Raw genomic sequence first — 18,837 nt, 5'->3', positions numbered from 1 at the left:
CCTTCCATGAGGGTCTCTGAATCTTACCCATGTTTCCTGAAGTCACTCTCCCCTGTGCCAAGTGGCTTTCATATTCAGTGAGGAGCACAGGGGAATGCAGAGGATTACTCCATGTCCTTATGAGCCTCCAGTACTCGGAGCCGAAAGATTTCCCTGTTCCTCTGATCAGCCATGCTGAGATGCATATTTAAAATAAGACAGACACTGAACTCTGTCTTGCCCCCGAGGGAACTGCAGCCTCCTCTTTCCAAACCACCAGTTCAGTACTGCAGGGAATAGGCAGTCTGGTGTCAGCTCCAATACAGATTTTAAAATGAAAGGAATGCAAAGGGGACAGAAGAGAAGAGAGGAGGGAGGGAGAAAGGGACAGGGTGGAGGGACACTGGAAAGAACCAGGTGAAACAAGATGCAGGAGGGAAAGGAAAAAATCTGAGCATAGACTCTAGAAAGAGGTGAGTAAATAAAGAGGCAGAACGAGGAGGAGGTAGTAAAAACAGGCAATAGCATATGTCTAGCTTTCTTGTACGTACTAAAAAGAAAAATTCTACAGGTGGCCAGAATTGCTCATGCTAGGAAGTCCTAGATAGCAGGTGGGATATCGATCATTTCCATGAGGTCAGCCATAGGCAGTTTAGAATACAAGTGAACTGCCCACAGTTTGAATTTCAATCTCAAAATACAGCAGAGGAGCCACAGAACAAGTTACGCTTGCCTATAAGCGCAAACATTTGCTAGACACTGTACTGAACTAATGGAGACCCACCCCATTCCTAGAACAGCAATCCTAGCAATCTCCAGCACACCTCAAAAAAGTTAAGTAAAACAAACTGAAAATACCATGGATAAAATAAGTTGGCAGTGCCTTACAGCACTTGATTCCAGTGCCAATAGGCCAAAAGATTTCAAGCCTCAGGGCTGCATGTTTTAAGATCCAGCCCAATAGGAATGGCAAATTTCTGGTGTTTTTAAACTTATACAAAGGATTCCAAATAGTTAACCTTAGGAAATCATGCTTGAAAACTTTAAGATGCTGTTGGCTTTATATTAAATAAATAAATAAAAAATAAGCACATAAGTAAACTTGCAGATAAGAGATTGCAAGTCAGAGAAATAGGAAGGACAGGTTCTTACAGCTCAACAACTCACATTCCAGAAGCCTGTCAAAGCTTCAGTGGCACTTGAGAAATTTGTGCCAAGATCAGGAAATGCTTCCAATTGTTGCCTCTGAAGCAATTATCAGGAAGAAAGCAAGCTTGTCTGTGGTGAAACATGTAGTGTGGTGTAAACTTACCACCATGCTGTCAGGAATGAAGTGAAACCAGATTCCATGGTCAAGTCCAAGTCAAAACTGATGCAGCCAAGGGAAGTACCAACAGAGTGTGCAAAGCAAGAAAAGAGACTGCAATCAGACAAGTCAGAAACAAGGAAGCCCATACAAGAAGGTAAAGACCAGGTGAACAGATCATTCAAGAACTGGATCCAGGGAAAGATGGAACAAGAACCAAGGAACATGATGAAGAGCAGGCAGTACCCAGGATGTTCAGTTACAGCCTAGAGGCTTGTGGAACAGTTCAGAGCCACTGAAGAAACTCCCTTATATACCCAGCAGGCAGATCCAAACTCAGTCAAATCCATAACTGCTGGGGAGATTAACTGCAGCCAGCTACAGACTAATACACAATCCTTGTTACCTTTCATCCAAATGACAGTGTAGAAGACTGCTGGACTTTGGAAGACAATTCTCAAGAGAAGATGCCTACTTCAACCTTCAAGCGCCACAAGACTCCTATTGCTTTATGTTGTCCCCTAGGAAAAGCTTTTCATAGCAGCAATGAAAGCTTTTTGCACTGAACAGCTAGAACCAAAGTCAAGCACAATCTGGCAGTTTTCTTGGCTGAACAGAGATGGCATTGAATACGATGGCCACAAAAGCCCATGTTGACAACAGTTTGAGACAGCAGTTCAAGATATTAAGAGAGTCAGAACTCCAATTTGCAGGATTTACATGAAGCATATTTTGAACCTGATCCTTCTGCCTCAGCTGGCACCTCATCTCCCTTACTTCTGCTCTTTTAAATCCTGCTTTCCATAACATCTATCAAAGCCACCATCTTCCCAGCTGGAGCAGGCAGAACTTGCTGTCAGGTCTCCCCAAATGCTCAGATCAGCTCTCTTCTCCCTGTGGGATGTCAGATCCCACAGCTTAGTGAAGCAAGAATATGAACCTAAGATTAAAGTTTCCATGATGGGATTTCCATAACTATAGCAGATCCGGTTCCAGATACAGCCACTGTGAACTTTGTGAAGTGCGGGATAGATGAGCAGACAGTGAGGTGGACTGAGAACTGGCTGAAAGGCAGAGCTCAGAGGGTTCTGATCAGTGGTGCAAAGTCTAGTTGGAGGCCTGTAGCTAGCGGTGTCCCCCAGGGGTCAATACTGGGTCCAGTATTGTTCAACTTATTCGTCAGTGATCTAGATGAAGGGACAGAGTGCCTCCTCAGCAGGTTTGCTGATGATACAAAACTGGGAGGAATGACTGATACCTGGGAAGGCTGTGCTGCCATTCAGAGGGACCTCAGCAGACTGGAGAGATCAGCAGAGAGGAACCTCATGAAGTTCAACAAAGGCAAGTGCTGTGACTGAGTTCCGAGCAATGACTGCTAGACACAACATCCACCCACATCACAACCAAGGACTGTACTGAACACTCACCTGTGAGTTGGTAGATTTTAAACTATTTCACTCAAATGCAGCTGTCTGTCACACTGGTACTTTGACTTGCCATACAAGCACAACATCACAAAATTTCCTCTTCCCCCACCCCAAGTGCCGTCCTGCCTCGACATAAAGGAGCAGAAACAAGCCAGCAAGGAACTGACAACTGCCCAACAGCTAACTGCAGACCCTGCTATCAGCAGGAGAAGGTGCTCAGGCCAGCTAGAATCAGCAGTTGCTCTGGTCCCTAAAGCTTATGCTTCCCAAGTGTGAAATATCTGACTAGAGAACAAAAAAAAGGGGTGCAGGGAGAAAGATTACAAGCTGTCTTAAATATATAAGCTCTTTTCTCCTTTCAAGTTGCTCACACCTAATTCTATATCTTTTATCTCATCCTAGAAAGTAAAATAAGAGAACATATATTAAAGGATCAAGTTATTAACTTCTGAAGGCTGGACCTCAGCATAGCCCTCTCTTGCAACAAGAGTTTTGCTTCTGTTTCTCAGAAGCAAAGAAGGAAATTAATAGTTGGATAGAGAAGAGAAGGTGCATTCCAAAGACAATTCCTAAAAATAAAACTGCTCACCCTCCTCTTAATTGCTACAGTGTCACCCTTGTTGAGCCTCTCCAGTGAAGCTGATTAGTGGTAACTGCAAGTCAGCAGGGAAATCAGGGACCCTCAAAACATTTAAGCAAGTCAAAGAGTCCCCATGTGGAAACAAGCCGTTCCATGGGCAGAACTGATGACATTTGGATTCCTCCAGATTCATGTCTCAAGGTTAAGTTCCTATGTGACCAAACTGATGTCTAATAAAGAGCAAGTCGATACCATTCCCCCTGCAAGAGGACTGCTGGGGTTCCTCTCCTCTACCTAATTGCCTGCTTTCGCAAGACATACAGAAACTTATTACTTCAGAGCCTTTGTGCTTTCTGAGGAACATCACTGCAACTAGCCAGAAGGTTCAGAGCAGGCCAAGAGTGGGACAGAAACTAGGTTCACAGAGACATCAAACATGGTTACGTAAGCCCCATTTCCTTACTCGGGATAAAAATCCAGACATGGTTAGCGATGGGGGAGGAACAGAACAATAAGATATATATTCAGGACACATGCAGGCACATTAAACCCAGACCAATGTTACCCATGACACTTGAACAGGCTCTGCCCTGCTCTCCAGAGGCTGCTCTGTATGTGACAAAGCTCCTGACCTTCCAACATCTGTTCAGTTTTTATACAAAAGCAAGTCAGGGCCCTATAAGGCAGTACAACGACTCTGTTGACATTTCAGTCCCTGAGAGAGAAGCTCTCCCTTGGCTTTGTGTCAGCCACCTTTGGCTATGTCAGAAAATAGTGCATAGCTTGTTCTCTCAAGCAAAGCTGCTCGCCTGTGCAAAGGTTCTCTGCAAACAGACGGATGGAGGCAGCTGGATGAAGGAGACCTAGGATCACTGCACACAGTCTCACCTTTTATTATTTATCCACATTTACTGAACACAGTCTGGCTTTAATCCATCAGTGCACGAAACCTGCTAATACAACTACATGATTGGAAAGACCTTTCTAGATTTTATGGGGCTCTATTGCAGCAAATGTCAAAGCTCAGCAAAACAAGAAGGCACTAGGAACTGTCTTGCGCAGTCTGGAATCTCCCTTGCTCATCTCCCCACCGCTTATGTTTGATACTCCATTAAACAAGGATCTTGAGAGCACTCTGTCTCAAGTCCATGCCACAGCTTTGTGTGTACACACAGCCCACATCAGAACAAGTTGGAACAAAATATGAGATTGTCATTTAATAGCTTCCAAAGCACTTATTCTTCTTGAACAGAGTGGAGCCCCAAGTGCTTCAGATTTTTTCGTAAAGGCTGGAAAAAGTGGAACTTAAGGGAAATATTATACCCCAGCTATCCTCAGTAAGCAAACCTTGTGTGCTTCTGCTCCAGGGAGGTCAATTTGGAGTCTGTACACATGCTTTAAGCTTGGCTTTTGCAGAACATTAAGGTGGCACAGTGCAAGCTCCCCACAAAAATTCCTCTAGTGCACCTCAGCCCTACCACAGGGCCTTCATCACTTCAGCTGGGAAGATCACCTGAATCACTGTGTCAAATCTATTTTTCAATGGTTATCTATTTCTACAAGACTTCAGGACACTTTCTGAGCCTCAGGATTCTCCTGAACACACTAAGGGTTGGTACTAAAAGACCAAATACAACAATGATGAAAGGCACCTGCCAACATCCTAGGGCCCAGAAATATTATGGATCTTATTAAATGACAATAAATCTAAGAAGCAGGCCACCTTTAGCACTATTGAAGACAAAAGTTCTCTATAGTTCCTGCTAATATGGCTGGGGGAATTGCTTATGTTCAAACTCAGCAGTTGGTCTACATCCGAGTCTGAGAAGACACTGCAGTTGGGTGTCAGAGAGACTGGAGAACAACTGGAAATACCCACAGAGCTCACCTACATATTGTGTTTACCTGTGACCAGTGCTTCAGAGGAAGTATCCATTTTCTCCCTTCTTCCTTCATGAAAAGAAACCAGCAAGCATGCTGAAACATGGGATTCAGATGGCATCAAGATGGGACAAACCGTGATTCAGTCTCCTTTCCAATCCCTTTGCAGATATCAACAAGTCTCCCTCCATATCATAATCTTAAATCTTTCTACAATGACAAATTCTCCTGTTCTGTCAAAGAACTTTCATAAAAAGTTATCAAGTCCATAATTGAAACAGAGTATATTACTTGCCCTGCTTCCCAGCTAGAAGATAAAACTTCACTTCCTTAATATTTAGAAACTTTTTTTTTATTATTATTTAAAGGAGTATATTGGCATAAGATTAAGTAGTTCTTCCTGAAGTTTATACCATGAAGATGTGTTTACTTAGACTCCTCTTCTGAGCCTCCCTCCAATTCTGAAGCACCCAGATAATCACTTTGCCAACCACAGTTTCAATCCTTGACCCAAAGGCTCACAGTCCTATCATTGAACTCACAGCAGAGCCTCTTTCAGACAGCAGCAGTGCAGGGACCCACCATGCAGCAGGCACTGCTTGTCTTATCCCCTAATAAGCAGCAATCAGAATCCACAAATCAGTTCAGTCCAGTATCACTTAATTATTTCCATGACAATCGAGAGCCCATTACCCAGAAAAACCTCAGAACAGAAAGAAAGTCCTGTTAACTAAATAACTAAAGAAGAAAGGTGTCTCCTAGTCAGAAATCTAATAGCTCAGATAGCTGAGTTGGCACAGTGCACAGTTCTAAACAGGGGAATATACAGAATAAACAAAATGTAAAAACTTTACAGCAGTCCGATCTGAATGAAGGGGGAAAAATGCTCCAGCTGCTATCATCTTACTAATTTTTAAGCTTCAGTTATCTAATTTTTAAGTTCAAATAACCAATTTCCTGAGGATGTAACCTTGTTAGCCAAGCTTCAAACTATTGGAAAGGCAATTCAAAGGTCCAGAAACCCATACACGCGGTGGGAAGTACCAGCTCAAATCCGACAGAAGGACACTGCCTCCTGGCAAAGGCTTGCATGACCTGGATGAGTGGGTGTTCCCTCCAGTTTCTAAGACAGTGTCCACAACACAAGGATCACCAGATCACTTGGAACCACCTTCACCCTTGCTGGCAAACTTAGAGGAGAATCCAAACATCAAGTAAATGAAGAAAAGGATTCTCTTTTTCCATACGAAACATTCAGATCAGGTCAGGATTGAAGCATACAGTCCACAGAGAGGAAGCTGGAACGATCACTGTGCACTCTTTAATCTGTTGTGAGTGTTTTTTTTAAACCCTGAAATGTCCTTTCATGAGCTTTAAATTCATTCTAAGATGGGAACTAGGTATCTGCAAACAAACAAAAAGGCTGCAGATGCACTGGATGTTGCTCAGAGCCCCCAGTCCCCCAATAAAAGAACAACGTAATACTGCTTTACTTATAGACCGAACCAAGTAACCCTTATCTTTTTTTTCCACACAGCTCAGTGGAGTAACCCAACAGATGATCCGCTCAGGAAAATAAACCCCATCCTTGTGGGAAGCAAACATGGACTGATAAACCGAGTGGAATAAAATGCAGAGGCAGATGGGTGGAGGTAATCGGAAATGACAGAAAGATAAGCAGGCAGAGGGCAAGCAGAGAGCTTGAAGGACAGAGGCAGAAGAGCAGAGATTTTACAGGCTACAGATATTTGAAAAGTTAAATCAACAGCTTTCCAACAGCATTATTTTTAAAATCATTCCCCCTAATATATGCAGGGAGCCAGCTGCTCTCAAAATGACCTTTAAACCCTACCTACGATACCTCATTAGACTAATTCAGAGATGGAGGTTGGCTGAACCTGAAATCCATTTATACAGGACAAATTGGCATTCAGCAGGGACAAACAGCGAACACATTGTCAAAATAATTTTGTCTGCATTTCTGGACACACACTCGGGCTTAACACAGTAGAGCTATGAGCTTCTCCAACTTTAGGAACAACATGATACACATGATGCTGCAACACCAATCTAACTCAAGCCTTCAGTAACCACTTCCCTCACATTACAAAGGTAACAAAATTCTAATTCCAATATGTGGCATTTTTGTGGACACATTCTGTGAGTCCAGAGGTCTCAAAGAGCCCTTCACCAACCCTTCTAGGCCCCCACAAAGACCTTTAACATCCCACAAAGATGTTATAACCAAAAGATCAAGTTTCTTGCCAGCAGATCACAGAGTATCAGCAGCAGAGATGACTCCAGCACTATGTTCAAGTCACTGTGACACATTGACTTCAATACATCTTGGTCCTATATTGGAGCACTAAAGTGCAGAAAGATTACTTAAAATGGCTTGAAAAGGTCCAGCTAGGACTGATAGTGCTAAATTGCTTAGGAAGCATTTCAAGTGCACTAGGAAATATCTCCAGAGAAGGAGGAGTATTAGACAGCAAGGCAGTGTCACAAAGCCATGAAAACCATAAGTAATTAATGCAAGCACCAGGCAGAAAGAAGTCTCCTCATAAAGTTTAGATTTTGTGAAAGATGAAAGCTTCACGGTCTTGGACAGAGAGCCTTTGTGGGGAGAGCAACCAAGCAGCATGAGGACAACTTCCCCAAGCCTTCTCCTTCAACACCACATAGCTCTGACTGAGAAAGGGATTAACTTCCTACTAATAGGGGGGGTTCATTCCGTTGTTCATTAACTTCTCAAGTTCTCTTTGGCACTGCAAAAAAAGGCTAGTTATAATGGTCTTGTTTGCTCAGTAGCAACTCTTCCACTGGATCAGGACCAATGCCACCAGACTAACCCTTCTATATGCTATCTACACAGGCAGATTCAACTGATCGGCAAAGGCATTAAATCCTACTATTACTCCTCAAGCCATCCAGCCTCAAGATCTGCTAAAAAAGCCAGTTGGTGGATGGTGTGTGAAACCTGAAAACTGCATGTAGCAGGAAACCACCTGTGCAGACTATGACCAGCAATGAACATAACAAATCTTCTTTCCACAGTTTGCCATGAGGACTTAGGCATCACAGATATAATTTTCCAAGTTACAGCTAAGTTATCCGAGAAAGGATCTAACATTATCGCTAAAGTTACGAAAGCCAGGGCTATTTTGGAACATCTTGGAAGTGTGAAGGCATTTGACCACTGACCTTGTGCTTCTAGCCAGCACTTGCTATCAACAGCAATTTTTGTGGATCTGTTTCAATCTAACTTCAGCAGCAAAACACATAGTTCAAAAATTGGAAATCAACTTCCTTCTGTCCAAGACTGCTTGGTCATCAGTCTCCCAGAATTAATCTGGGTAAGAATTACCACTTCCAACTTGCCAACACAGTGCTACAAATCTTTTGTGAAAAAAATTTTGGTATTAAAACAGCATGATACATCACAACACTCACTCACTCCCAAGCAACTATTTCCCATACCAGATAAGCTCTATCAAATACAGACAGGCTACTGTTCTCAGAAGAACACTGACCATCACATCATATAGAGAACACAGAATTAGGGAATCCTGTTAGATACAGCAGCTCCATGTATATGCCCACTAATTTAAGGGGGGGGGGGGGGGGGAACTAATAGCTGTACATGAGAGAAAAGCAGTCCCTTCCTGATAGTGCTTGGCCTTACTGTGCCTGAAATTACGACACTCAGCTTCAGTTGAAGCTTTTCAGATTCACCCACTCAAAGACCACATCGCAGTACAAAGTCAAATGCTATGACTTGTCATTCCTGACTGGATAGCTCTTATAATATTTTTATTATAGAAAACTTTCAGACTGTTTTTATACTGGTTCAGGTAAACCAACTTTCAAATCAAATAGATCTGTAGCACAGACCACATTTTAAATGTGGCAAAATACCAGAGTTCAAATTCAAGAACTGTAACAGTGTCTTAACTTTTTTTTTTTCTCTCTTTTAACCAAAGTGGCTTCAAAATGATCTGTGTGTATTTATGCATATTTAGATTAACTTTACCTGCCAGTATACCTGAGATCAGAACCATTAAGAGAGAAATTAAACCCAAAGGTAGTTTTGCCTCACTGAAACAATGTCAAAAAAAACCAAAAAAACAAAACAAATTCAAAAATAAATGCACGTGGTAGACCGTTTTGGAGAAGAGAAATGGGGTCATCAAGTCCTCCTTTCAGACTAGGAGATGCAGGGTATGGAAGCGGAGCCTTGAAGCCAACTGTGCAGAAAAGTTTTAAGCTTATTTATGCTCTTGTTTTCTTTGAAAATGACAAATTCCAGAAGGTGCCACATTTGGGCTTTACGTAATAGGTGGACTGCAAACAGCAGATAGAGAAAGGTAGTTGTTCACATGGGTTAGTAAGTGCTGACAATACGCCAGGCTTTGGGGAACATCAGGGCTTTGTGAAGTGTTGTGATACAGAGCAAATAAAGAACTTATGCCTTCAGCTTCATAAATACAGGGGGGATGCAGCAGCCATTTCCATTTTAAGTAGGCCAGCACTTTACTCTGGGACACGCCTCATATATTAAGATGGTGGTTTACATCCTTTCAGCAGCTCTATATTTTTGGTTTATCCACTGACGAACTCTTGGGGATATGAAACGTTTTTGAATATGCACCAAAGACCCACCAGAATCGAGAACTGCTGCTCTGAAATCAAAACAACAACTGTTTCCATCCTTTATAATTAGAAGCAAAATGTGGATCATTTTCACCTTTGCAAATAACAGGTCAGAGGAATGCTTGGGTACAGTTAATCCAACGCGGCTCTCCTCTGTGTTTATGACTAAATAAACAGCAGCTGCCTGCAGCTTGCGGCCTCTCCACTGATTCCCTTGTGGGGGCCATTTATTGAGTCATAAACTCCTCCGATAGTGCTATCGCCACAGCGTTTGCACAAATAAAGGTTGGAAGAAAGAAAGATTAAAAGACAGAATTGACTTTACAGAGAAAGCAAGAAAAACACTTTACAGATATGTTTGCTTTGAACAGGGACAGACAGACGAAAGGTAGGGCACATATCCACCTGACGGAGGATGGCTGAGCATCCTACTCCAGATACAAAATACACAGATTTATCTGAAACCACAAAGCTGAATTTCAGAAAGCTCAAACAACCCTAAAGCATTCCAAGTCAGATAAACTGTATTTCAAGCAGCATACTGTGTGATATAAATATATCTTCTCTATGAGACTTCAACAGCTAAGATCTACCTCTGCAGAATCTCAGAAAAAGAAAAAAATCCCGGCATTTCTCAAGCACAGATACTCTCCTCACTATACCTGGCCAAAGTCTTCTTCCCCCAGTCATGTGTTCTGCACGCAGACCACTAATCTTTAACTCAAAACCGATATAACTCAAAGCCTATATAAAGCATTTTGCAATCTATCAGAATGGAAACAGCTCTATAAAGGGAGCTTAATACTACCTGATGATCGGAGATACCTGCAGTGCAGCCCATGGCATCCAATGCATCCAAAAGCTGATTCTATTAAGGAGACAGAGATTCAGGCTGCAGAAACAACAGCTCCCGGCAGGCCATGCTCCAGCAGGAATCAAGACACTCGAGCGAAGCTACTCGATCAGGATGGGACACTGCGTGACCATATCTGCTGCATCTTCTCGGTAACAATAATCCAGGTCACCGCCCACAAATTAAAAGCAAACTTCAGGCAGAGTTGCACCGCTCTGCCCTGTGTGTTAAACAGGAACCAGGCTTTCACAAGGATGACTTGGAAAATTAGAAACAGTAGATTGATCACGTTACCTTTTATTACAGTCAAGGGTAAAGGAGAATGCCGTACGCTCAAGGTTACATTAAAAGTCTACCTCTGCTGGAATCTAGTGAGATCAGAGTGTTTTGCAAGGGCTTGTTTGCATAGCACAGTGACTCACAGCAAATGAGAGTGTGAATTTTCCCTGCACTTCCATTACTAACTGAGAATGTCCATATACAGAGAAGTTGCAGCACAATAAACTCACTCTCCAGTTTATTGCATTATAATCTCCCTATGTAGACAAGCCCTAAAGCCTTAATAGAAGCAGGTTTACGTTTGTCTGTTATGTCTAGCAGACTCATGAGAAGCTGGATGTAGAATAGGGAGAGCGAAAGACTGCAGAATTATGAATGGCTCCCAGCTCAATGTATACACCTCCTATTGACAAGGGAATACATGTGTCTGAGTATGCAGCTCTTTATAACTTGGTTTGGCCAGGAGCTAGAGTGCAAAAACTTCAGCTGGGTCCCTCTATGAAAGACAGGCATCTAAAGACACACTAAGAGAGCACTTGGGAAAAGAGGGATACATGCTCTTCACTGGGCCACATCCTTCTGCACGCATGTGCCAGAAGAAGGTACTGTTCAAATTCTCAAACCACATTACTATATGGTCACCAGAGGCCACATTTCTCAAGTGGCAGCTGGTCAGAGATCCCCTTGTATAACCACTGATCATGTAACAAATTAACCAAATAAAACTCCAGGGAAATTCAGACTTGCCTGTGGGTGCGAATAGGAAGTAAAGGAAGCAGTGGGGTCACACAAACGTTCTAAAAAGCTTGTATGTCAGTGCACGTTTGCAGGGGGAGGAAAACTATTCAGTAACAGAATTCAGACCAAAAAAAAGTTTCATTTGTTTTTCCCTTCCATCTGAACTCAAAGAAAGAAATTACCCACATTTCCACTGCCCACTCTCCTTTTCCTTCTACACCCTCTTCTCATTGGCACGAGATAAAACCTCGGGGAAACAGCAGCAGCAATTTTCAATTCTCATTATCTGACGGCAGCAGTAGCTCTTGGTGAAACTTGCGGTCAATAAACTCCAGGCAAATTGAAAAGACACAATGGGAACTGCCCCTCCCACAGCCGTCCCATTATCCCAGCTTTTATTAGATTTAAAACCAGTGATTTTTATGCCGTAGCTGAAGTTCTGCAGAGCCATGAAAACAGACCACCAGAAAAGATAAAACACTCCTAAATTAAACAGCAGACGTTACGGTGACATACAGCCAGCGGACTCCAACATAAGCTAAACTCGGGCGGCAGCGAGCAACGCAGAGCCCAGGCGGGCTGAGGCCACCGCAGCGAGCCAGGGACCGCACAACCACAGCTTAACGTTCAGCATGGCTTAAGTGGGGAAGTTAGCAAGTTAAACAAGGCAAGTCGAGAGCATGCCGGCTACAGCGCTGACAGTCAGAACAGGATCCAGCTCCCATAGTTCTGTAAACACCCACAACATAGGCATTAACTTTGGAGTTCACGGTCTAGACGCACCTCCTAACCAACAGGGAGGAATATGCGCTTGCGGATGGCAATTCAGCTGACCCATTTTAGATGGCTGCTTTAGGATCAGATGTGTTCTAGTGGTGCCTATTTCTCTCCCTTGACTACAAAAAAAAAGCCCCGACGATCAGAAAACATACGGAACAGGTAACATCAGTCATATCAGCACTACAACAAAGTAATTTTTTCCAGTAAGAGGGCCTGCGCAGGAAATGAGAGCAGAAAATGAATTTCAAAATTCATGAAATGATTACTTGACATATTTGTCTGTGGGGCAGAAGCAACTGAGGATGCATCCAACTTCCTGACTCAGAGATGCGCAGAGCAGAAGGCAAACGGGTGCCCAAAGGAATGGTCTCAAACCAACATGGTAAGGGGGAAGATGCAAGGAACTGTAGTCATCCACTGCGAGCTGTAATTTTCATTCTAGAAATCTAGAGCTTTCTTCTCTGAGTCTAAATGTATACTGCACCCTGGAGACATTTTTACCAGCCATCAAAAGAAACTCGCAGAGAACCAGATGCTTCATTAAAGAATATTCACCAAGCCTTATAAAATCTTTAGTGAAAAGCAGAAGAACAAATCACCAGCATGCAAGTGAGCTGAAGTCACACATCCAGCTTTGATTACAACATCCTCCTGTCCCAGAAAACAAATTGTGTTTAAAAAGGAAGAAAGAAAGAAGAAGAAGAAAAAAAAAAAAAAAAGATTCTGTCCCCTCTTTCCCAAATCCTCCAAACTGAATTTCCTGAATGAGGAATGCATGAAACTGAAAGCCTTTTGGTAGAAGATGCTTATTTAAGCTTAAAGAAAAATAGCAGCTTAAAAGGGGAAGAGAGGAGGGAGATTTAAAGTCCTTCGTGAAAAAACAACAGCTCACAATTGCTACCTGCATCTCAGGAGTCATAGTGCTCAGTAAGAGCATTGAGGCAAATTGTCAGGGCTTGAGGTGTCCTTGGATAAAGGAAACCACAGGAGATGTACTGGCTTACAGGTAAGTTTTATTTGTATTTGCTCTTGTAGAATCTTTTAATGCCTATATCTAGCTGTGAGACTCAGTTACCCATTTCCTAGTGTCTTGCCCCTTCTTAAAACACAGCAAGGAGATTTGCTGTCGCCTTGTCATCACCCAGAGCAAATTAATGTCCTATGCACTGATCCTTCCAGAAAGTTTCCCAAACAGCAGGAAAAATAACTCCAAAGTTCACTGGACACTCAGGGAACCAAGAACACTCCTGGTTTTTGCCTTATAAAGAAAGCATACTAAAAAAAAAACAAAACAAAACAAAAAAACAAACCCCACCGCACAAATCCAAGAAAGCTCCAAGTTAATAGGATCTTTCACTGCCCTCTGCTGTTACCAGTCATTCAGCTTCCAATTTACTCTTTAATAACGTTGGGCTGGGGCTCAGGGTTGGCAGCCTCCCAGCCCCTTTCTCAGGCGGGTTGGAGCCGCAGCTTGCAAATATGCTGAAGTTTAATGCAATCTGTCTTCTTTGGTAATCACATTCCGCCCGCACTGCATACAATAAAGATGTATTGGTAAATGCATTTGCTAAAGATATACTCCACTGAAAAGGCTACAAGCCTGATTTACAGGAGGCAAGGAGGAAGCACCAGGTAACAGAGGCTGGCAATAGATGCGCCAGCGCCCTGCACACAGCCACAGGGGGCATGGATTGTGCGGCAGCAGCACAGGCACCACATGCCTTTAAAGCTGAGAAAGAAAAAAGAAACCACACGTTTTGGGAGCTGGGGACTTTAAAGATATCAGAGAAAAGCCCTTTCCCTGGCAGCTTTAACCTTGCTGATTTGCAGACATACAAAGACCTTCTTTGTAAACAGGAAGGAAAAAAATTCCACTAGGACTAGCAACAACATTTGGTCTAATATATCCTGACAATTTTCCCATCTCCTTCTGTCGGGCTTCTTCTGGGAGCCGGCTGGCAGCTTGTTTCATGTTATACTTAAATCAGGCATACAGCTTTCCTTCACAATGCTAATGCGACAGAGAAAGACTGTTTCTATGAAATCTCCACCTTCCCCCCCCCCAACATTAGTAATCCCGTGAGGAGTCTCAGTTTTCTGTTCCCAGAAGGCTCCATCCCTTTCCCCCAATCCACCCTACTACAGCCTCAGCACCCTTTGAAGAATTTCTCCACCAAGAGTCTGTCCTTGAGGGACATCTGACCAAGCAAATTCTCATTCAGGGACCAGCATCCTTTACACTCTGGACATCACAAACAGCAGCTTATTTCTTCCCTATCACTTCCTCAAGACCATCCTAGTCATAACATCCAAACACTGCATTTTTCCTTTCTTCCTTTTACTTGTTTAAATGGCCCAATACTCTTCCAAGGTGCTGAGCAGCCACAGTCCTAAGGCATTAACAGAAGCTACTAAGGCTCTGCATCTCTGAAAGAAGCTTTCTTCACGCAGTAATGAAAGAAAGCACGTCTTCCAATTGCGAGGTCCCATAATAGGAGCAAGGATGTTCAGAGTCCATTCAAAATATTGCTGACAAAAATGAATTTGCCTACCGTTTGCAGAACGGTAAAACTTAGGAAAAACATTGTGACTGACTTTGAAACCTAGGAGTGCCAATACTACTATTTTGGTGCCAGGTCAGCACAACAGCATCTGCTGATAGAAGAGATATTGGGACATACCACAGTGTGAGTGGGAAATGTGAAAGTAAAAAACCAGATCCTGAGGAAAATCTGTCTTCTAGGAACATTGCAATTTGACCAATAGAGATCACAGCACTCAGAGACACTTCTCATAAGAAAACACCGTGCAAAACAAGACAGCAGAGCCAGTGAGTACACCAGGGAAGTTTTTGTTACCTTCTGAGCCGCACTAACGCAGCGCTGATACTCCTTAGCCAGCTCTGAGCATTTGAGCACTTCATGTTTGTTTTCTTGGTAGCACTTCAGAATTTCTGACTGCAGCCTTGCACAGACAGGATCAGTGCTCCTCCTCCTGCAGAGCAAACAAGAATAGAAGAGGCATGAAAACAAGTTCTCACCTACTTACTACCACTTTACTAGTGGCAAAAATACTTATTTTGTCTTGGAGTCACCTAGTCCTAGAAAATAAAGAAACCAGGGGGAACAGCGTTCAAAGCGGGTCAAATGGCCAACAGCGTCTTCCAGCTGAAAAATCCAGAGTACTTAGCAGAAAGAAAGAGCATACTCTTTCTAGGTTGGGGGAGGAGGGAGGTTGTGTTTTATCCTTAGATAAAACATCATTTCTCCTCTACAGTTAGGAAAATCAATTCCAAGAGGTTCAGTGATTTCCCCAAGTCACATTGGAAATCTTTGGCAGAACTTAGGAATCTCGGCTGGGCCTGCAGAAGATCTGCAACAGTCTGATGAGAGACTGAATGGGCTTGTTAAATGAGCCACCTCAATCTATTGAATTCTCATCTATTTAAACACTTCAAAAAATCCAACATGGTTGGAAACACTGCAGTCCTCCTAGTGACCAGAAAAAGCAAGGAATAATAGGAAGACCAGATATCTGTTGCTTTGCATTTCTGAAGTAATTAGTACTCATACCCCATAAGTGGCATTAACAGCTACCCAAGAACAATTAGAGATGTTTCTAGGTATACTGTAATGTGCATGTGTACATATGGCACATCATCAGCAACAGTACCAATAAAGGGGAAGGTCGTTGCAAAGCGCTGCCAGTGACAAAGGCACTAACACACTAACGGTAGTGTCATCAGCTGCACAGACACGCAGACACAAATTGCAGGAATTAGCAGTACTATTGCCATGGTATATTTTACATGAGGACAGTGAACATATGCTTAGGTATAGCAGTTCTCAGATGCAGCCTCCCAAAACAAAAATCCATTTAATTCCTTGCATATTCCGCCCCAGTATGGTTACAGATCTGTGCCCACACCTCAGATGCACCTCTTCTTTCCAAAGCGCTTGATGCTACAGGCAGGCTCAAATGCCACGTGATGATATATGCTCATTGCCACAGTAACAGCAGCTGCCCATTCAGCAATAGTGCTTCAGAGTCAGACAGGGAGGAAACCTGACCTACTACTGGGGCAGGTTTCTTTCCATCAGGTAAAACAAACAGATTTCTAGGACTATTAGGATCTTAAGGCAAGATCTTCTAAAAGGTTTTGGAGAGCTCAGACATGAGTTTCCAAACCATGCTTGTTTTTGTAGGGTGCTCAGGAAGGCAAGGGAAAAGGACAAAAGAGGAAAAAAATATTCTGTCCTTTGCCTATCAGCAACCTGGGTGCTTCCTCAAAACAGTTTGGCTGAGAAACTCCAAATGAGACTTCTTCAGCCCTCAGTTATACTGCCAACATACATGGCCAGACTAAGAATTTAATAGTAACATCACAACAGTCACCCTATCAAACACCAATATTTGGATCAGAAACCACCAAAAATACCACACAGACTTCTTCTTTCAGCCCCTTTCTAATCTTACAGCCTTTGGGAGAAATATATATTCCATATATGGTTCCTAGAGGCTAGTGTGCATTTGTAATTTTGTATGTTCAACAGAATATCATCATAAAAGCCTCTGTAAAAAATCCGTATTTTAAAAAAATCTTCAAATTTTGAAATAGAAAAGAACTCAGAGAGCTTCAGAAACTCATAATGTTGGCCTTTTGCTCTGTCACTAACTTTAATATCACTCTAATCAAATCAATGAGACAGTGGAAACGATACCAAACAATACCAGGTCAGGAAATACCACCAAATCCCTCAATTCATTGAAAAAGTTAAGACTTTTAAAATTAGTTTTTTTTAAACTCAGCCACATTAAACTGAAGGGCATTTTGCAATTTTCATGCAGAGAGCCAGGAGGGGAAAAAGGTACAGCATGTCACAAAATGGTCTATATTCATCTGAACCGAACAATATCACACAAACACCTCTGAGAAATATTTAGAAGCATGTTCGAGATTCCCATAGCTCTCCATGCCAGCAAAGCCAATTAAGCCTTTTTTGTCTGTTCCTTCACATACCTCCTACAGCATCAGGCTTCATTGCCTAGAGTAAATATAAAGCTAGGACTTATTTGCAGGCTTAGACAGTCTCCTTATTTAGGAGACACCTTGATATTCAGACCACAGAGCAGAGCGCTATTTAAAAGCCAAGCAGTGGTAAGCGAGAAGCTGCAGAGTGCCTGTGGCTGCCTAAAGCCTACCAGAGGCAAGGGATCACCCAGTATGAGACAGCATCCGTTGCACAGCGAGCACCTAAAAATCAGCGTCCATACATGCCGCTTCCCACAACATAGAGGATTTATTGGATAACTGAATTCCAGGTACCCAGAATCATAACAAAAATACTCTCCTCGCATCAATAAGTTGCTGTTTCTTCAAAATAAAATCTCAAACTCCATTTATGCATCAATAGCACCAGCTTCTCAAAACAGATTTAGAGAAACTAATCAATGTAACACAAAGTCAGTTAAGGCAATTATCAACAGAAATCATGCAAACCAATTTATGAATGCCTTCACAAGTGAACTGGAAATTCAACAAAACCAGTTAAATCCTACTGAGAATGACATTTCACTTCAGTGCTGGAAGCTAGTGCTGCTCAGGAGATAACCGCCACTATGCCCCACCATGCAGCGTGATCCATGAATCTAAGTCTAGAAGCAAATGCAAGCTCACGGTAAGGAAGCATATCCTGCAGAGTTAGGGAGTATACAAGTCACCCACGTCCAGCAGACTAATTCTCATGCCCATCTGGACCGAAAAAGGGTATTTGAACTGCTTTGGTGAACAAATGCCTGAAAAGCTCTCCTCCCAGCACAGCAAGCACTACTCCTGTCCTAGCTCTTATCTACTCACTCAAGGGGACGTCACTCTCCTGTTTACATTAAGTGTTTTTTAACTTCAGGTTGCAGCATTTGCATACAAGTGGGAATTACAGCCCTATACACCAGACGCACCCTACAGTTGTCTTGCCTTACTCCTTCATAACTGAAAGGAAAAGGAATTAAACATGAAAAACCTGGTAGAGTCCAGCAGAGTTTCTAACATCTCTAGAGAGCAATGGCAGGCTAACTTCCAAAGGAGGTAGACCGTTGTCAGCTACCTCCCTTCAACCTCAGCCCAGCTCAAGGCTACTGGCAATAACTACCCCTTATAAAACTCATCTTCTGGACCCTCCACTACACTGCTTTTGGTAAACATGTCATTCTTTTTGAAGCTTATTATTCTTTCTTAAGAGGGGAAGGAATATGGTGGAGTAGGGATGAGGTTAGAATACAGACCTTTCTTATAAAACAGGTCACTGTTTTAAGAATAGCATACTACCTCCAGAAAAGGGTAGGCAATTAGCCTGTGCTTAAA

General features: G+C 42.7%; 1 protein-coding gene across 4 annotated transcripts in view; it reads right to left on the bottom strand.

The window, feature by feature from the left end:
• Positions 1-18,837, bottom strand: part of CHCHD6 (coiled-coil-helix-coiled-coil-helix domain containing 6) — a 117,242-nt gene that overhangs the window by 23,253 nt on the left and 75,152 nt on the right. For 3 of the 4 annotated variants that reach the window (XM_067303318.1, XM_067303320.1, XM_067303319.1), the window contains one exon: positions 15,335-15,470. The exons of the other annotated variant lie outside the window; for it this stretch is intronic. In XM_067303318.1, the coding sequence (XP_067159419.1) occupies positions 15,335-15,470 (136 nt within the window). The remainder of the gene's footprint in view (positions 1-15,334; positions 15,471-18,837) is intronic. 4 annotated transcript variants of the gene reach the window in all.

The sequence above is a fragment of the Apteryx mantelli genome, chromosome 12 (genome assembly GCF_036417845.1).
Source record: "Apteryx mantelli isolate bAptMan1 chromosome 12, bAptMan1.hap1, whole genome shotgun sequence".
NCBI lineage: Eukaryota > Metazoa > Chordata > Aves > Apterygiformes > Apterygidae > Apteryx > Apteryx mantelli.
This window is presented reverse-complemented; position numbering and strand designations above follow the sequence as displayed.